At 39.8% G+C, this 18,200-nt stretch overlaps 1 protein-coding gene across 1 annotated transcript in view; it reads right to left on the reverse strand.

Annotated features, from left to right (window-relative positions):
• Window positions 1–14,561, reverse strand: part of LOC119255127 (nebulin-like) — a gene marked incomplete at its 3' end in the record, with an annotated part of 62,887 nt that extends 48,326 nt beyond the window's left edge. Inside the window, 5 exon segments of the mRNA XM_054699454.1 lie at window positions 1,105–1,308; window positions 2,921–2,962; window positions 6,253–6,317; window positions 6,853–6,937; window positions 14,523–14,561. Coding sequence (XP_054555429.1) covers window positions 1,105–1,308; window positions 2,921–2,962; window positions 6,253–6,288 — 282 coding nt within the window.
• Between the last annotated feature and the right edge of the window lie 3,639 nt (window positions 14,562–18,200).

Here is an 18,200-nt window from a genome sequence, read left to right on the forward strand (position 1 = left end):
TTAGCTGCATTCAAATGGGTCTCAGTCTGCTCCTAGTCAGTATAACTTACAGACATGTACATGCCTTTGAGGTCTAGGGACCATCAGAAGTACTTTTCAACCTGGCTGTACATTGGAATCTCCCATGTGACCTTTAAAAGTCTTTCTGTAAAAAATATATAAAATTTTAAAAATGTAAAAAAAAAAAATATTTTTCTGTAAAGACCTGAACCCTGGACTTGGACTGAGGCAGCCAGACCCAGACATCAGCAGTTTGAAAGCTCCCAGGAGATTCCAATCTGTAGCCACAGTCAAAAAAACCCCACTATTTTAGAGTACATTTGACATTCTAATCCTCGATTTCAAATGAATTCTTAGTCTGATGCTACTTCTAAACTGCATGTTCTTCATAATACATCTCTTAGAAGGCACCTTTTTTCAAACTGCAAGCTAGTCTACTGAGAAGGTTTCTTGTTCAGACAGTTTAAATAGATGTTAATAAGCTTCCATGAACTGATTTCAAACAAATCTACATTTATAATTGCATTATTCTAAATTGGCTAACAGATAGTGATCAAGTACCAGTAAATGGTTTATGATTGGCCTTATGCTAATTTTTTAGGAATCATTTCAATAAGGACGCTTATCCTGATGTTGCAAAGGAACAAATGAATTACATGAAAAGAAATTTCAAGAGTCAAAAGAACTTATATATTTTGCAAAGTAAGTTTTGTCTCATACAAATTGAGAAACAAAATCTAGCCAGCAATCAAAAGCATCAGTTGAGAACAGGAATTTCTCTATAATAAATCCAAGCTATCAAAAGTTGCATTAGAAACTTACCATGCCGTGGGCTTCCCTGGTGGTGGAAGGGGTTAAGACACAACCTATGAAGGTATCCACAGCAACTGCAGCCCGGCCAGGGAGCAAACCACATGGCACAACAGACCTCTCCTGTCTCACCCACTGCTCCCTTCAGCAGTGTATTTCACTCAGTGTGCCTGTTCTGCTCTCCGCTCTGTCTCTGGTAAATCCTCTCACCCCCCACACCTCTGGCCTATACCCCAGTTCTTGTATGAATAAATAAATAAATCTTCTAAAAAAAAAATTTAAAAAGAAACTTACTGTGCTAAAAAGATCCTGCATTTTCTGACTGTGTGCAATGTAGGGGGTCATGAACTTTGAAGGGTCCACCTTCTTCCGGATCACCTTTTTCCTCTCCACCGGCTTTGCGGGTTCTGGCTGTGCCAGTGCTGGTTTGGAAGGTTCCGATTGCTCATAGTCAGATGTTGTCCTTGTTGTAGTAGTTTCATAGATTTCTGTTATTGTCTGAAAATTTGACATGTAGTTTAACATTGTTACAAAAGTAAAAACTGTGATTCAGGATCTTGATATACATTTTTCTGACTTCAAGTCAGACTGCTATTAGTGGGGTTACTTCTCCATATCTAAAATACGCCAAAGTAGAAATCACAATACGCTATGCATATGAAGGCACATTAAGTTACATGATTCTGGATGCTGATCAATTGAGATTTCACATAGTAAAAGGTTGCTTATTAATTTGCATTATTGCCTTAAAAATCCATTTGCAGAAAGGAACTCAAACACTCTAAGGTAGGATAGAAATAAGAAATTACAATATCTTAAACATTTAAAAATCTTAAATTGTCTGCATAAAGTAAAAGCAAACTTTGGAACAGAGAATGAAAGATTAAGACAAATAAAGCTCAAGTTCTTGACTTTCATATTAACTTTTATACGAGTCTAAGAAAAAGTTTGTTTCTTGTCCTGTAGGTATTTAGGCATTCTCCTTTGTAGTATCAGACAAAGAATAATGAACTTTAAAAAAATAAATCACATAAATATTATAAGTGAATACCATTCTCTTGGCTTAGTCAGTTAATTAATGCAAACTGGAGTGCCATTTACACTAATAAATGCTTAGGTGGACTAGAATAGTAATGACAACATAATGAGGTAATTATCCTCACAACAGACCTATGTATCGATAGGTGGTAAATTACTGTTTCTTATAGCAGCCAATGGTGAAAGAAACTAAGGCCCAATGTTTGGGTCCAGTCCAAGGTTAAAAATACTGTATGCAAGAAAAGAAGACAAGCAGCCAAGCCTTCAGTCCAGCTCATACCATAATTTCCTTTATAGCTACTATCTATACCAAAATAGAGTTCTGGCATCAATTATGAAAGAGAAACCTAAGGACACTGCACATCTAGGACAACTCCCCCTAGTGTTGTCAGATCATTTCTACTAAGATGCTTTCTGCTTGTTATAAATGTATGGTTCACCATGAGAAACTAACCAATTCACAGCATCTGCAGTTGTTAGTTTTCATGCTGTCACAGGCTCACTAAGGAGGCTTCAGGGATTAGTCATGCATATCAAGAAACTGAAGCATGACAAAAAGATTTCACCTTGGAAAAAACGAAGTTCCAAACTGGGATACTTATCTTTCAGAATTCCTAATTTGCTAAAATCTAAGTAGCATTTCATTGCATCATCATCAGGGACAAAAACCTGGAGGCAACATTCCTCTTGGCAGAGATGGTGCCCCACAAGTTGCATCTCTGCACAGTAAAACTGCTGGTCCCTATGTGAATCACAAATCCAAGTCTATGCCTTTGTTGCAGAGTGCCAACTGCCTTGGACATTACTGTAATTAGCATCACCTACACCAAAATACCACATTTCCAATAAGGAAATCATCCCAGCCATCTGGAATATGTTGTTTAGCAAAAATGGTATTATAACCTGTCAAAAATAGTATTCATTCTTATACAACCAGCTGTTGGATAAACATAGGTGGTTGGTTGATCTTTCCTTAGATTCTCCCTTTTACAAACTCTGTGGCCCCATGAGAGGTGAAGGTTCTTCCTGATTTAATGAGTGTGAAGTGCATGTGGTATTGGCTGGGCCTTACCTCTCCCGGCACCTCCTCATAGATTGTCTCTTCTGTATAATACTGTAAATAGAGCACAAAGATAATTCCATGAGAACCAAAGCAGAAATCACCTCTCCTGAGCCTCAGCTGAAACACTTGGGTTATTTCACTAAATTGGTTGGTTTGCAATAACTGTGGGAAGAAATAGTTGAGAGAACCTGTTCATGTTTTGGAACCCCTTTTAACTTAGTGAAACCTTCAAACTAAAGCATATGCCCTAAAGAGAAGAGAGTGATAAGAAATGTGTCTAAGACTACTTATTAATCAAGGAAAGCTATTTTACTTGGGGCAAGTAAAATTTTTTTCTTGTGGTACCCATGGTAGAATCTGCTGGGGGAAGACTGTAATAACATTATTTTGAGTGCATGGGTTGGAAAGAGAGGAAATGTGATAAAGCTTACTGTTTGCTGAGTAAAAAAAAAAAAAAAAACAAACATTAGTGTGAAAGTTTTAAATGGAGTGTATCGTGGAAATAATATCCAAAAGCATAATCACATCTCAGTTTCCCATATACCTGATTACTATCTGGAATGAGTGAATCCCTTCCAGTAGTGTGGTGATCCCAAAGGGGGTGTTCTCGTGAAAATTTACAAATACCAAGAGGTGAAGTCAAAAATGAAAAAAATTCCTCATCACAAAATATGGTGAAATTAGGATGCAATTTGCCACTGATAGCTCCTAGGTGCCTGCAAGACGGATCTGAAGTCAAACCTACTCTTGTTCTACTTCTGACATCACCCACAATAAATAGACCTGGGTAAGAACTGGCTGACATTTTGTTTCAGATACGTAAGAAGAGAGGAATCCTACCCCCAACCTCACCCAGCAAAGCTGGATGAACAGAAGGAAAGGCAGGTTTAGGCCAAGGCATACAAGGAAAGGGATAAAAATGAAATACTTGTCTCATTGTCTCAATAAGCAAAACGTATAACATTTTATGCTTCATTTTTGTATCTCCTCAGAGAGAAGGAGAAACTAAGATGCAAACTTTCCCTCAGTGGCCTTTTTTCTTCTGCTCTTGATTCAATGGAGTCTCATCAAATTATTTAGTCATGGTCAAGGCTACATGCTCTATTACACCTGCAGTAAAATTAGTATAAAACTTGCCTAATCTCCCTCACTCTTGCAATTTCTTTGCTTCTCTCCTGTTTTTCACATTTAAAATCTAATTCTGTCTACATGCCTTTACACATTGTGACAGAAATCACAATCTCTTACAGGACAGAGAATTACTCTCATACTTGCTTGTGCCTCCATTGCACAATATGATTTGGACACTTTAGAAAATGCTGTTTGATGCTGATTCACACAAAACCTCCCTCTGGTGACACAAAACGTCAGTTACCTGAGACAATATACTAAACTAAAATGAATGATTCACAACTATTTTGGATTTTCTTTGTAACTAAGCAAAAGCAACTCTTTGGTAGCCATTCAATTTTACTTTTGCCATGCTCTTGCCACCAGTAAATATATTTTAGAAACAAGCTTACAAAAAAGGTAACGTTATCTAAATAGCTGACATTCACTTATGTGCAAAAGGTTTTTTTTTTTTTTTAGTTGTGCCACTAATTAAATAGCACATCTTTGCTGTTTCTCCTTTATTTCCAAATTTGTTTGAAAATGATAGTACAATTTTATTTAGATGTCCAAGATCCCTAGGATATACATTTTTAAAGCAGTTCCTATTTGGTTTTGTAAGTTTCCTGACCATTTTCTAGAATCTGCCATTGCTCCATTCTCGTGGCATCTTTTCTGAGGTCAGAGAGACCTTGGTTCAACATTCACTGGCAGGATGTCGACTGGTTTAGCACCTGCTGGTCAGTCCCAGATGCAGTAATGGGAACAAAATGGCAATGAGGGGAGGCCTAAAAATAGCACCCTCCATTTTTATGACATCTAGTAAATCAATCAGACCATGCACTAAGGACAATTTCCAATGACCTATGAGCACCATTATTTAATGAAGATAAAGGATATTTAAGTTGGAGGCTAAAAATTGTTCCTGGAATTACGAAGGCACATTTTATAATTGTGTGGGAGTTTGATAGTGATTATTCTGACCGCTAAGGACATATGTAAGTTGTACACTAGTGATGACATTGAACATAAAGATGTAGTTTTTTGCATTTAAGTCAGAGCGTTGGATGTTACATTGTATAAGCTTCTTTCTGACTGGTGGGTTGTTTTTCATATTCTTCTGTAATAAAGGTAAACTTTATTTGCAGATTAAAATGTTTTCCTCATCTAAATAAAGAACGGTCATTAAAATAATCTTTTAAAGGCAATTGTTGAACTTTCATCTGGAATTTGGTTCTGGGTAGCTATTAATAAAACCCACAGATTTTCAAAACTGCCTCCAAGTGTCTTATACACTTGGAGAGTTTCGTATGTTTAGCTCATGATCATTAATTGGCAATCATTAAGCATTTTCTATTCAATGACAATATATTCACACGGCTTATAGCCTCCAAGCATTTAGATTTTATTTCTATAATGTTGAATCTAAAGGCAAGCATTGGTAGAGAAAAAAATCTTAACATCATAAAAGTAAAATTTTATAAAATAAAGAATTAACTGCTTTGTAAAATAAGTCAGATGTCCACCAAAAATCTGGAGGAAAATTTTCAGTGCCCACTGTGGTCTTTGTTCTTTTTCAAAATTCAAAAGCCAAAGCTACTCTTGTTCCCTTGGGTTAATATATGGAGTTGGGAATGTGTGGCTCCAGCTGTCACTTGTGAGCACTCTGAGTTTATTTTTGTACATGTGTGCGCATGTGTGTACATAGATATATAGAATCTCACATATGCAATATATGTGAAATTATGTATGCAATATATGTGAATATATGTAAAATTCTGAACTTTTATCTACACAAGATCCCTTTAGATAATTAGGTAGTTGAAGCAAAAAGACAACTTTTTCTCTATTGCTATGCAGACACTAAGAAGCAAAGTTCAGTTTTCAGAACTATCTTTTCATCTTCTCTGTCCCCTAGATCTTGGGAGACTGAGGAGCGGGGAAGAAGGTAGTTTTAGAAGACAAATTAGAATCTGCTTTTACACTTTTTTTTTTAGAATTTAAAGAAAAGCAAAAGTAGGAAACAGTGATATTTCTTTTCAGTTCCAAATCCCACATAATTAGAGTGAAACTGAACATAAAATATACCTCACTTATGCTTTAATGACGACTTCTTTGTGAAGTTATAATAGACAATGTATTTTTCAAATGATTAATTCACCTACACAGCTTTGATTGTCACTACATAAAATACTTTGCTGTCAGAGTTGTTTTCTTTTTTTCCATCTTACCTCTATCACCTCCTCATATTCTTCGTCATCTGCCATTTTCCCAGAGTAGTAGAAGCACCTACAAACTTTTTATAGTCCAGACAAATGAAAATACATTAGTATCTACCCCCAGGACTGAAAGCGTCTTATAACATTATAAACACAAATTTAAAACTAATCCATTTTCCATAATCATATATTTTTGCAGGATAAATGAGATAAGACATTTACAGACAGGTCTAAAAATCTGGAAGCTCAAACATCTTTTCATTCCCTCAGTAACATGCTGAGTGTGGTTATTTCTAGCTATGTGATCAATTCAGTTAAAATTGCAAAAGGAAGTAGGGTAAGGGAATGAGAAGGTTTGGATTCAAAGGAACAGAATATTTATTTAAATTTCTAAATACTTAGAGAAAAACATTTTCAAGCAAAAATTTTAGTGAAAAGAAGGTCGGTTTGACTTTCCGAAGAAGTTAGACTTCTTCCCCGTGGCACCAGAATTTTGAAGGCTGTCTCAGGTCTCCATGCTGCTCTAATACACTGTGTGCAGTATATCTTACGCTTCACATTAGAAAATATAAATATAAATCTGCCAATATATTTTTAAAGAAAAATAGAAACCTCAAGGCAATGCAGTTATTTGCTTTCCAAACACCATCGGTTAGTGTGGATTTTTCTCTTTCGCTTCTGTAGCTCTTGTTCAAACCTGAAAAATAGCAAATTTTAAAGCATTAAAGGACATAAAAGATGATCTCTGGCCTAAGTTACTAATTCAGAAACTAATGAACGGGTCTCCCAAAGCCTCCTCATTCGATGCCAGAGAGTGGGACTCTCTTGACATAAGTGGATGATGACTCGAAGCAGCTGTCCATTCGCCCTAAGATATTTGCCTTGTAAACCAACACCCACAGGGCTGGTTTTGTTAAGCTAGCGAAACTGCCACTCCTTCTGAGGCAAATGAAGCCCAGCAGAACAGGATAATTATAGGAACACGGAACATAGATTCCTTTTTAGTAATAACATATTTAGAAAAAAAAATCAAAGAGAAAAAATATAATGTGAACCAATTCAGCCAAACAATGTACTGGTTAGTGTAGGACTTAGCAATCACACACTATGCATCCAATATTAGTAGGGCCTGAGTAGGGCCACAGGGTTACAGAGTTCTTAGTCACATTTTCATGCCTAATTTCTCTAGTTTTGACCCAAATTTTTGGGAAATACTTCAAGGGAACATCTCCTGAAAGAAATCACTGAAAAAGTCATAAACTGACCTTACCTTCAATCTATCAAATCAATTTCCTCAGCAGCAAAGCCTCTCCCAACTCTTCCCTCCCGAGAACCCCAGACAAGAGCCAGTGTGGTGCCTGGGCTCTGAATTATCATGTGGCAAGAGCAGCCAATCACATCTTCAGTTGCTCAAATTTCAGAAGCTAAATATATTAAGTGATCTGAAAACCACCTGTTCATCAGTTCCACTAAAGTATAAAGGGTAACAAATTGCTTGCTTAGACCTATTTGAATGTAATGGAATTTTATCTAACTTCTAGTATGTGGGGTTCAAATTTAGGTTTAATCTCTTGTTAACTGTCACCCTGTTTAATACCAAATCCATGCAAAAAATTTAGGAGAAAATAAGCATGACTTTGAGGGCTTTGATCCTTCTTTAACTGCTTTCTTCTTGACATTTGACAATCTTCATTGAGATAAATATACTCACACTCCTGCAGCACAGCAGGTGAGCTATAGGCAAGTTACAGGTATTGATATAAGAGAAATAGAAAAAAAAAAAAGATCCAGAAAACATCAGGCTAGCAAAAGTAATTTTGAAAAATGTGATAAAAGGATGTGATAGGTGAAAATTCTTGATGGTGAATCTAGATAAGAAGTCCATTAGAGAAATTAGGCCTTAAAATTTCCCTATTACTACACCAGGGGGGTATCTCAGTATCATACTCATTATTTCTCCTTCCTCAGCAAGTTAGGAATACAGTCTCCCTCAGGACAATTAGAAATACAGTCTTTGGGCCTCCCCGGTGGCGCAGCGGTTGAGCGCTGGGTTGCAAAGCTGCCCTCAGCCTCTGCAGCACGGGTTCAATCCCTGGCTGCTCCCCCGCCACCGGGCGAGTGTCCCACATGGCGCGCAGACCTCTCCTGCTGCCCGCTGCTCCCCTCAGCAGTGTACTTCGGTCCTTCTGCCTGCTCTGCTCCCCGCTCTGGCTCTGGTGAATTCTCTCACCCTCCCGCGCTTCTGACTGTACCCAGTGCTTGTATAAACAAACAAACAAACAAACAAACAAACAAACAAATAAATAAATAAAAAAGAAATACAGTCTTTCTCATATGTAACTGGCTGACTGATTTTCTATTTATTTAGATGGTTCCTCAAAGCAAAGTGTGGATACAGGCACAACCAGTGAATGCAGGGTTCAATCTCTAAACAGTAAGAGCAAATAAAATGGAAATTAAATTACTAGAAGTTACTGCTCTGTTAAGCCAGTCAGAATATAAGACACTATTTTATTAAAATTACCAAATAGTTTTCTACCTGAAAACAGTTTCCACTTATTTAATCTCTGTCCAACCCACTATAGTAAGGCAAAACCCTGTGGGTCACCCTTACTTTGACATGGATTTAAGGCCAAACATACTGTAATTCATTCTGTTTTAGTTCAATGTTAGAAAGTAATCTCACATTTTCAAACATGTACTTTTCCCCTCTCTGATACAGAACAGCAAGGGGCACAAAAACTGGCCAAGGGCACTGCCCAAATAGTTTACTGGTCACTGTCTGAGTTCTTTTTTTTTTCAAAGATTTATTTATTTATGCATACAAGAACTGGGGTACAGGCCAGAGGTGTGAGGGTGAGAGGATTCACCAGAGACAGACGTATTTCTAATTGTCCTGAGGGAGACTGTATTTCTAACTTGCTGAGGAAGGAGAAATAGTGAATAAGATATTGGGATACTCTGGTGTAGTAATAGGGAAATTTTAAGGCCAAATTTCTCTAATTATACTCTGTGGACTTCTTATCTAGTGTCACCATCAAGAATTTTCACCCATCACGTCCTTTTATCACATTTTCAATATTACTTTTGCTAGCCTGATGTTTTCTGGATCTTTTTTTTTTTTTCTATTTCTTTTATATCAATACCTGGAACAAAACAGGCAGACTGACTGAAATACACTGCTGAGGGGAGCAGAGGGAGAGACAGGATCTGCTGTTCCATGTGGAGAGCTCCCTGGCCAGCCAGGAGATTGCTGCAGAGGATGCAGATAGCTTCACAGTGCAATGGCGCTCCCCTTGTGCCACCAGGGAGGCATGTCTCAGTTCTTCACCTGCGTGCACAATTGGAAGACTACTCAGGCTCAGAGAACAACAAAGGGATTTATTTAACAAACCAGGAAAAAAACAAAGAGTTACTGACGCCACAAATGGCTGTTAACCTCACCCAAAGCTTTGTCCAATGTTTTTCAATCCTAAACAAAAGCAGTTAAAATGGCATCTTCAGGCCTCCCTGGTGGTGCAAGGGGTTAAGATGCAACCTATGAAGTTATCCGCAGCCACTGCAGCATAAATTCAATCCCCGGCCAGGGAGCTACCCACATGGTGCAGCAGACCTCTCCAGACTCGCCCACTGCTCCCCTCAGCAGTGTATTTCAGTCAATCTGCCTGTTCTGTTCCCTGCTCTGTCTCTGGTGAATCCTCTCACCACCACCTCTACCACAACTCTGGCCTGTACCCCAGTTCTCGTATGCATAAATAATCTTTAAAATGGCACCTTCCTGCCACTGAGGATGCAGTGCTCTTCTCGCAAACAATAGGCCACATGTCCAAGATGGTGTCTTTCTGCCACTACAGACACACAGCAGCCTGATTATAGGCCAAGTTCCAACTCACGAAGATAGCAGAAGACACAACAGAAGATGCCCCATGAACTGCCTACATGCTCCAGCACAACATCAGACAAGTAACACTCAAAACAGCAGCTACAGCAGTCAAATCACCCAATAAATGGCCACACTCACGCTGCTCAGTAAGATGACTGGCTCTGCTTTCTCTGCCAGGCTGCAACAGCAGCAAAACCGGAAAAATTTCAATAACTCAGCTACTTGCAAAGCCTCTGAACTCTTTCTCTCTCTGGTTGGCTGCTGGAAGTCCCCACCTTCAGAGGCCCACAACAGTCTTCTGGAAAATCAGCATGGTGGGGGCCCAAATCCACTGGCCCCTCATGCTGAATTCCAAAATGCTGAATAACCCCGTGCCCCCTTCTGCAGTCACTTACATATTTTATCAGTCGCTCCACCCCACTTTTTAGCACTTTCCCTGGGACTATCCTATCCTCACCTACGACCCCCTCGAGGGGGCACCACCTGTAACAGTCTTTTGGCTTTAGCCACGGGTTACATGTCCATGATTAATATGATAGTAAATAAAATTGAGCATCTTCTTAACTAATTATATCTGTTCATTATGACCAAGGGACATGTGCACAATTTGCCATCTGGAATCCAAACAAAGACACAGCATTTAATTTTGGCTAGAACCCTAAGTTGGAAATAAGAGGGGGAAGACCATTCCAGAATCAGTGGATAGTATGAGCAGCTGCATAAATGCGGGAAAGTGTGTTTGGGGAACAAAGATTAACCTTGTTTAGATCAAGTAAGGGCTATGTAGGGAAGTAATAGACAACAATAAATTAGAAACTATGCTATGGAGGATGCTGCAAACCTAGCTAAGCAATAGAAAATGGTATGTTTTGACATTCTTAGATCTCTGTTCTCTTCTATATAGTATAGGGTTTTAAGTCAATGTAATCAGACATTAATAAAGTACATCAGAAATACATATTACATTACATACAATTAAGTATATTCATTTGTGAAATATGCAGATTCAATAACACCACAGAATATGTAGGTAAGAATACAAATTTACATTAGTATGGACTAGAGTTTTCTTAATTATCAAACCTCCCAAGTGTTATCTGCTTTCCAAAATCCATGTTGAATACAGTAAATTCCACCAATGTTGCCCACTTATCCTTCTATATACTCCTACTTCCTCCTACTAACGTTCCCTAAAATTAAACCCCCATGTAAAATACATAAACATGGAAGAGGGAGATTTTTTAAAGTTAAATTACCCTGGCCTCCCTGGTGGTTCAGGGGCTAAGTCTTAGCACTATCAAGCTATCACCAGCCACTACAGCTTGAGTTTGATCCCTGGCCAGCCAGGGAGCAACCCACATGGCACAGCAGACCTCTCCTGCCTTGCCCGCTGCTCCCCTCAGCAGTGTGTTTCAGTACATCTGTCTGTTCTGCCCCCCACTCTGTCTCTGGTGAATCCTCTCATCCCCCGCACCTCTGGCCTACACCCCAGTTCTTATATGCATAAATAAATTAAAAAATAAATCTTAAAAAAAGTTAAATTAGCCCCTCACCCATGTCTAGGTTTCTCTTCTCCTATCCCTAATTTCTTGTAAGACTGGGATGTAGAATTATCATTCAAGTGAACACTTTCATTAGATTTTCCTGTATGGAGTTATGACTTTGAAGCAGCCTGTCTCTTGATCAAGGCATGAAATGGCTCTCAGACAAGGTTTTCAATGTTTTGCTTCTATTCTCCCTCTCCATAGCCTAGCCCCAAATTGTTCTTTCAATCTACTAACCACAAACAATTCAATTGTTATAAATTATCAGAATTTTTTTCTTTTAACTAAAAGCAAACTTCTTTCTGGTACACAGTACAAACATAACAGAGTTTGGCAGGATGCATATTGCCCTGTGCAGGGGAAAGGTTTTCAAAGCAACTGGTAAGTAAAAGCCTTTCTGTGCTGTAGACTTTCCACACTCTGGAAAAGCAAAACCAAAACAAATAAAGACCCCCAAACCATGTAGGAGATGCATGAGTCCAATGGGAATGCAATGGTGATGCCACAGTCCTTTGTGCCCTGAGAGCACAGGCCATGAGTTACAGCACAGGATATGCAGGTAAGAATATAAATCTATATTAGTATGGAACCTTAGTTGTGGCTAAGAAAGTATTTTCATACTTGCTAGGACAGCACATATCCATCAAAACAGAACCCAAACTAGGGTAAATAGAGAAAGGAATACCAAATCCTATACAGCATTCACAACAAATAAATCTCAAGCCAGTTGGAGGTAAAATATGCATCTATGTATAGAATATGTGTAGGTTAGAAAGCTATAAAAATGGTTTGGAATGAGTCCTTGATTAGAGCACAATGTTAATTAAGGCCTAAGCTGTAGGTTCAATACCTTTGTGGGCTAATTAGCTTTCAATAGAGGAAAACCTTATGTCTCCATTGCTATAAAATGCACTTCTTGTCCCCATGAACTTCTTCACAAATATGTTGCTGGGCATAAGAGGGGGCAGATTGAGATTATGGAGTGCTCCATTAACAGAAAACAATTCAAAACAAGTGTCACCCTCACAGAGTCAGCACCATCCAGCACAGGCATTCTTAATGTGCTGTTTCCTGGGGAGCACGGGATTCTATCAATAGTAGGCAGCAAGGTACTTCCACTTTCTAATAACTTGTCCTCTACTTTGAGGTCCACTTTCACATAGCTTTAGGTTGGTTGTTTAAAGCTTTTCCAACATAATACAGCTATCAGAAAAAACTTTTTTTAAAAAATGGTGGCAGGAAACTAAAATGCTAGCATGTTTTCACCTGTCAGCGTCACATGTAAGTCTTGAACCCTATTGAATCATAAGCAAAATCATATCCCAGAATAAAAGAAAATGTTGAACAAAGCAAATTGATGAAATTGAAACCATAATCAGCCAGGTCAGGGGAAGAATCCCACCAAGTGACCCACCAAATGGATACGACATGGTTATGTACACATGCTTTCCAGAGAGGCATGTTAGAGAACACAGGAACTATATACCTGGAATCTTAGCGGTGTGTTCAGTGGCCCTGTATACCTCCACAATGTAGAACACAGATGCAAATGTGTCATCAGGCTGTCTGGTGCAGAAACAAAGCAGGCAATAAAGTGGGCTTATACATGGCTAAGGGGAAACTCCCAGCAAAACCCCTTTCAAGCTGCACCATCTTAATGAGTCCTAGGGCATGTGCTCGCTTCGGCAGCACATATACTTAATGAGTCCTAGGGCAAGTTTGGGATAGTTAGGCAGCTTCAGGGGCAGTGCACGGTCAGGAGAGTTAAGGAAGGCTCCAGAGATAAAGGCAACAAATTCCAATGGGGATTAATCAAACACTCCAGGACTACAGGCAACGGACATTCCTGGACAAGGATGATAAAGAAAAAGGACTCTAAGATAAGGACTGGGACACAGAGACTTAGTTCTGGGCACAGAGACATTTAGGCAGTGAGCAAGACCACCGAGAACTAACCAATCACAAAGAGACCTGTGGAACTTTAGAGTAATTAGGGAAAGAATGTGTATATTCCCTGAGGCACCACTCCACTTTGGCTTCCTCGCCCCTCCCTGGCCTGGTTCCACAGGTCTAGGAATCCCACTTTATTCCTGTTCCTTTTCTACCTAATAAACTTTTTCTTTCTCTAAACAAATCTGCCTCTTTTCCCTTGCTTGCCTGAGCATCTGCAAAGTTCCTGCTGCAGTTCGTGAGACACCAACTGGTGGTGGTCCAGTGACTGGGGCTCGGCGCTGCCACCAAAGCCTGGGATCCATTCCTGGCTGGGAGACTAGGCCTAAAAACCTTACATTATGGTATCATTAAGTTGCACCACCCTGTCCAAAGGACATAGTGCAGTTACCAAAAGTTTTTCTTTTTTTTCTTCAAATACCAAAACCATAAAATATAGTTTATAAACTTTTTCTAAAATAACCACCAAAACAAAATAATCCAGCAAATCAAAGCAAAACAAAATACTGTCAACAGTGTTAATCACCCTTCTCTTAAAATCAAAGCCATCCATAGAGCCTGTGCCTGGGAAGAAAAAGGGGTCTTGTTCTATTTGGTGACATGACCAGAAGGTTCCCATTCAAAATAGCAATAGTTTATTATTTGAGAACGGTGGAGTGGGTTATAGGTGTTCTGGCTTCTTCCCTTTCTTTTTAGACCAAAGGGGAATAACTCAGATTGAGCTAGGAGAGCTCTCCCGATTTTGATATATTTGTAAGCCTTCATGTTAGAGCCTCCCAATTTAGCTCACCTATTATTCTAGGGAGTTGCAATCTCAGTAAATTTCACAAATCTGAACCCTTCCTCGTAAAGGCATTTAGTAAGTCACAGAGTTTCACACACTTTCCCCATTTGTGGGTACTAACCTGAATATTGCTTTGCATATATTCTCCATGATGTTGGGCAACCATCCCAGCCCAGGTAGGTTCATTGTCAGTTCCTGCAAATGAAAAGAAAATCTGGAGCCTTCAGTAGATTTTGCAAGCCTTTAATGATGAAACAGGGGACTGCATACGTAGGCAGGCAGAGAGGGTGAAGAGACTCCAACACTGAGAGAGGCAGAACAGCAACTCCCCTGTTAAGCCCTCTTTACATTGTTTAAGTGCCCATAGCCACAAAACCCATGCATTGTTGTAAATGCAACGCCTTCTATTGTTTGTTAATGTAACAATGGTGGAAAATAGCATTTCAAAGTATGGGCTGCCTGTTATGTAGAAGGTAAAAAATACCCTGATTTTTTTTTTTAAAGATTTTATTTTTTAAAAGAACAAGAACTGGGGTACAGGCCAGATGTGTGGGAGGATGAGAGGATTTACCAGAGACAGAGCAGGGACCAGAACAGGCAGACTGACCGAAATGCACTGCTGAGGGGAGCAGCGGGGGAGATAGGAGAGGTCTGCTCGCCATGTGGGTAGCTCCACAGCCAGCCAGGATCGAACCAGCACTGCAGAGTCTGCGCACAGCTTCACAGGATTTAGATAGTTGTTTCTGAAATCTCTGTTCAGACCTCACCTTTGGCATTTGCAGTGACTGATGTAGTGGCCAGGGCCTGCAAAGGTTTGCTGCTGTCTTCTGGAAGTGAATGAGAGGAAAGGGCAGGCGCAGGACCCACCTCTTGGACAGGGCCCACTCTAGGGGGTGTGTGCTGAGGTGGGCAAAGTTGTCTGAAGTTTGGGAGATAGGGAATTTTGATGGGTGAATGACAGGGGGTTAATGGCTTGAATCCAGAGGGAGTCTTCCTATCTTAGACACGATAGCTGTAGAGGCACTTTCTCTATAGTTATTACCGAGAGCCTGCTCCTGGCTGCTGGACAATGTGTCAGGCTTCAGAGGAGAGCCTGGGCAATTTTTGACTTGGTCAGAACTGGGTCATAAAGTGAAAAGTTATCAGACTGAAAATCTGGGGCAAACTATACATCATTAGGAACTTGTGCCTCAACTAACTAAGCCTCTTGAAGTTGACTGAGATCCTGAAACAACTCTTCCGAATCATGAGGCAGATCTGTGTCCAAAAACTTCCTCTTTCGGTCAATCACAGGCCACGCTTTATGTGCCTTTGATCGAGATTCCCTGGAACCATAAAAGGGAATTGCTTATCATAAAACCCATGCAAGTTGCTTCTAACCTCTCTAATATCACTTTGAAAGGTTTTGGGGGCCTCCCCAGTGGCACAGCGGGTTGAACGCAGCCCTGTGAAGCTGTCGGCAGCCTCTGCAGCACCAGTTCGATTCCTGGCTGGTCAGGGAGAATTCCACATGGAGAGGCAGACCTCTCCTGTCTCTCCCGCTGCTCCCATCAGCACCTCTCCTATCCCACCCACTGCTCCCCTCAGCAGTGCTTTCGGTCCGTCTGCCTGTTCTGCTCCCTGCTCTGTCTCTGGTGAATCCTCTTACCTGCGTGCGACTCTGGCCTATACCCCCAGCTCTTGTATAAAACAAATCTTTAAAAAAAAAAAAAGAAAGGTTTTACATTGGGTGGTTTCTGAGGTAAGGAGTCCTCCTGAGACAGTTGTCTCCCCTTGCAGTAGCCCCAACAAACTATTGCTCCAACTAGACTGCAAATAGATCTCAGAAAAAGGGGAGGGGGGGAAGCCAGGTAATTGTTAACTTCCAAGGAGTTTCCAAAATAAGATATAAAGATAAATAGGAAAGCTGATTTTCTTGTGACTTGTGAACTAACTTCATAGGTAGTACCTCCAATTCTCATCCCTCACACACAAATTGTATTTGTGTGTATTTTTGCCCAGGATAATGTTTTTCTGAACACTAGGTTGAATATTGAAGACCTTACAATGTTGTTGAAAATAAGGCCATTTTTAAAATTACTCATTACTGGTATCTATCTATATATGTATGTGTAAATATGAATGTAGAAGCACCCACAGACTTCACAACAAAAGATGCCTTTAGCTCAAGCAACTATTGTTGAAACTGAATATGCCTTTCTGTGTTCATGAATATTTTTTAATTTTTTTTATTGATGTGCCATTGGTTTACATGTTTGTTTGTTTTTTCCCCAGTGTTTTGGAAGTATTGGATCTCCTTCTTTGGGTGTAGTTTTCTTATGAGCTGGTCTTGGGGGAGGAAGCTGTCACAGAGAAGCCTAGGTGATGGAGGTGGCATTTTATGAGGTGCTATATATGCCACACCAACACACCTAAATTTTCCTGGGATAGCATTTATGAAGTGGTTCTTTTTAAAACTGATTAAATTGTTTTTAGGTTTATACATGGTAATCAACAGTCTGAAAATGCCTAACTCACTTGACAGAGTTTGAAATAATATCTCACTCATCTTTTGGTCATCATCACCAGGAAAAGAACAGGTTGTTTTCCATGGAAGAAAGTGAAGAGGAGAGAGTTTGTCAGCAATAAGTTTTCACTCTCAGTCACATAGCATTGAAAGTTAGGATGTTGGACAATATAGCAAATATGGGAAGGGAAACAGTAGACAACTACTATCCTATTGGTTCCTAAGTGCAGTTTTGCGCCAGGAACTTGCCTGGAGTGTAGGCTGATTTAGGAAATACAGTTCATCGTGAAATGTGCAGCCTAACTGACCTATTGAACACAGGTGATGTGGAAGTCACTGAAAAACTGGGTCATTTCTATCATTTTTCAGTGACTTGAACATACCCTTGGGGAAGGGAAAGAATGGTACTATGGGCCTGGAATTAAAGATTATTTTAGAATCAAAACAAAGCCTACTTGGTATACCCTGGAATTATCATTTGAGTAGATAGCTCCCTAGAGTGGACTTTGCACCTGGTTAAACTTTTCCCAAATGGAAGGCTGGTCCCAAGTAACCTCTTTGGCTTCCTTTCCTCATAAATAAACAAGGGAATGGCCTCTCCCAGTTTGAGTTCTTAAGACTCATTAGCTGATTCTTGAGAAGAAGCTACCATTGTCAACAAGTGTGGGAAATGCTGTTTCATAACCGGCTATGAAATCTGCAGGAACATTCATTGTAATGACTCCAAGAAACAGAGACTGAAAAAGAAACCTACTGGCTTCCTTTGTTTCATCTTGCATGTCTGACAACCACTGGCATTGCTTATGCTTCTTAAAGTGCTTACACAAGCACAGAACAATACCTTAAGTAACATCAGTTAATTTTTTTCCCATAGAATATAATTTATGAATGTCGACCTTAGCACTTATCCAGAGTGGCAACTCCAACTGCCTTGGTCCAAACCCAAATCATTCAGATGGACAAGTGAAAACAGCTGGCACCCAAGGCTGGGAAGAGAGAATTAGTTTACCATCCACTTCATCTCTAAGCTGCATGCCATTTAATTTACAGGTAAGTGTGTTCCTCTTGGAAATCACACCACTACTTTGGGACTCATTTTCCTCATCTGTAAAATGAGTGAGCTCTATGACCCTTTCAGCTCTGTCATTGCATGAAATAATCTTCCCGAGCGTGAAGTTCACTTTAGAACTTGACCTCTCCTTTGCCCCTTGGGCTGTCGAGTGACAGACACCACAGCTAATACTCCATAAATAGATGTTCCACAGTTTGGTTCTCAGGACGAATTTGTAGCCG

This window comes from Talpa occidentalis, unplaced genomic scaffold, assembly GCF_014898055.3.
Source record: "Talpa occidentalis isolate TD23 unplaced genomic scaffold, MPIMG_talOcc4v2.1 talOcc4.3, whole genome shotgun sequence".
Classification (NCBI taxonomy): Eukaryota; Metazoa; Chordata; class Mammalia; order Eulipotyphla; family Talpidae; genus Talpa; species Talpa occidentalis.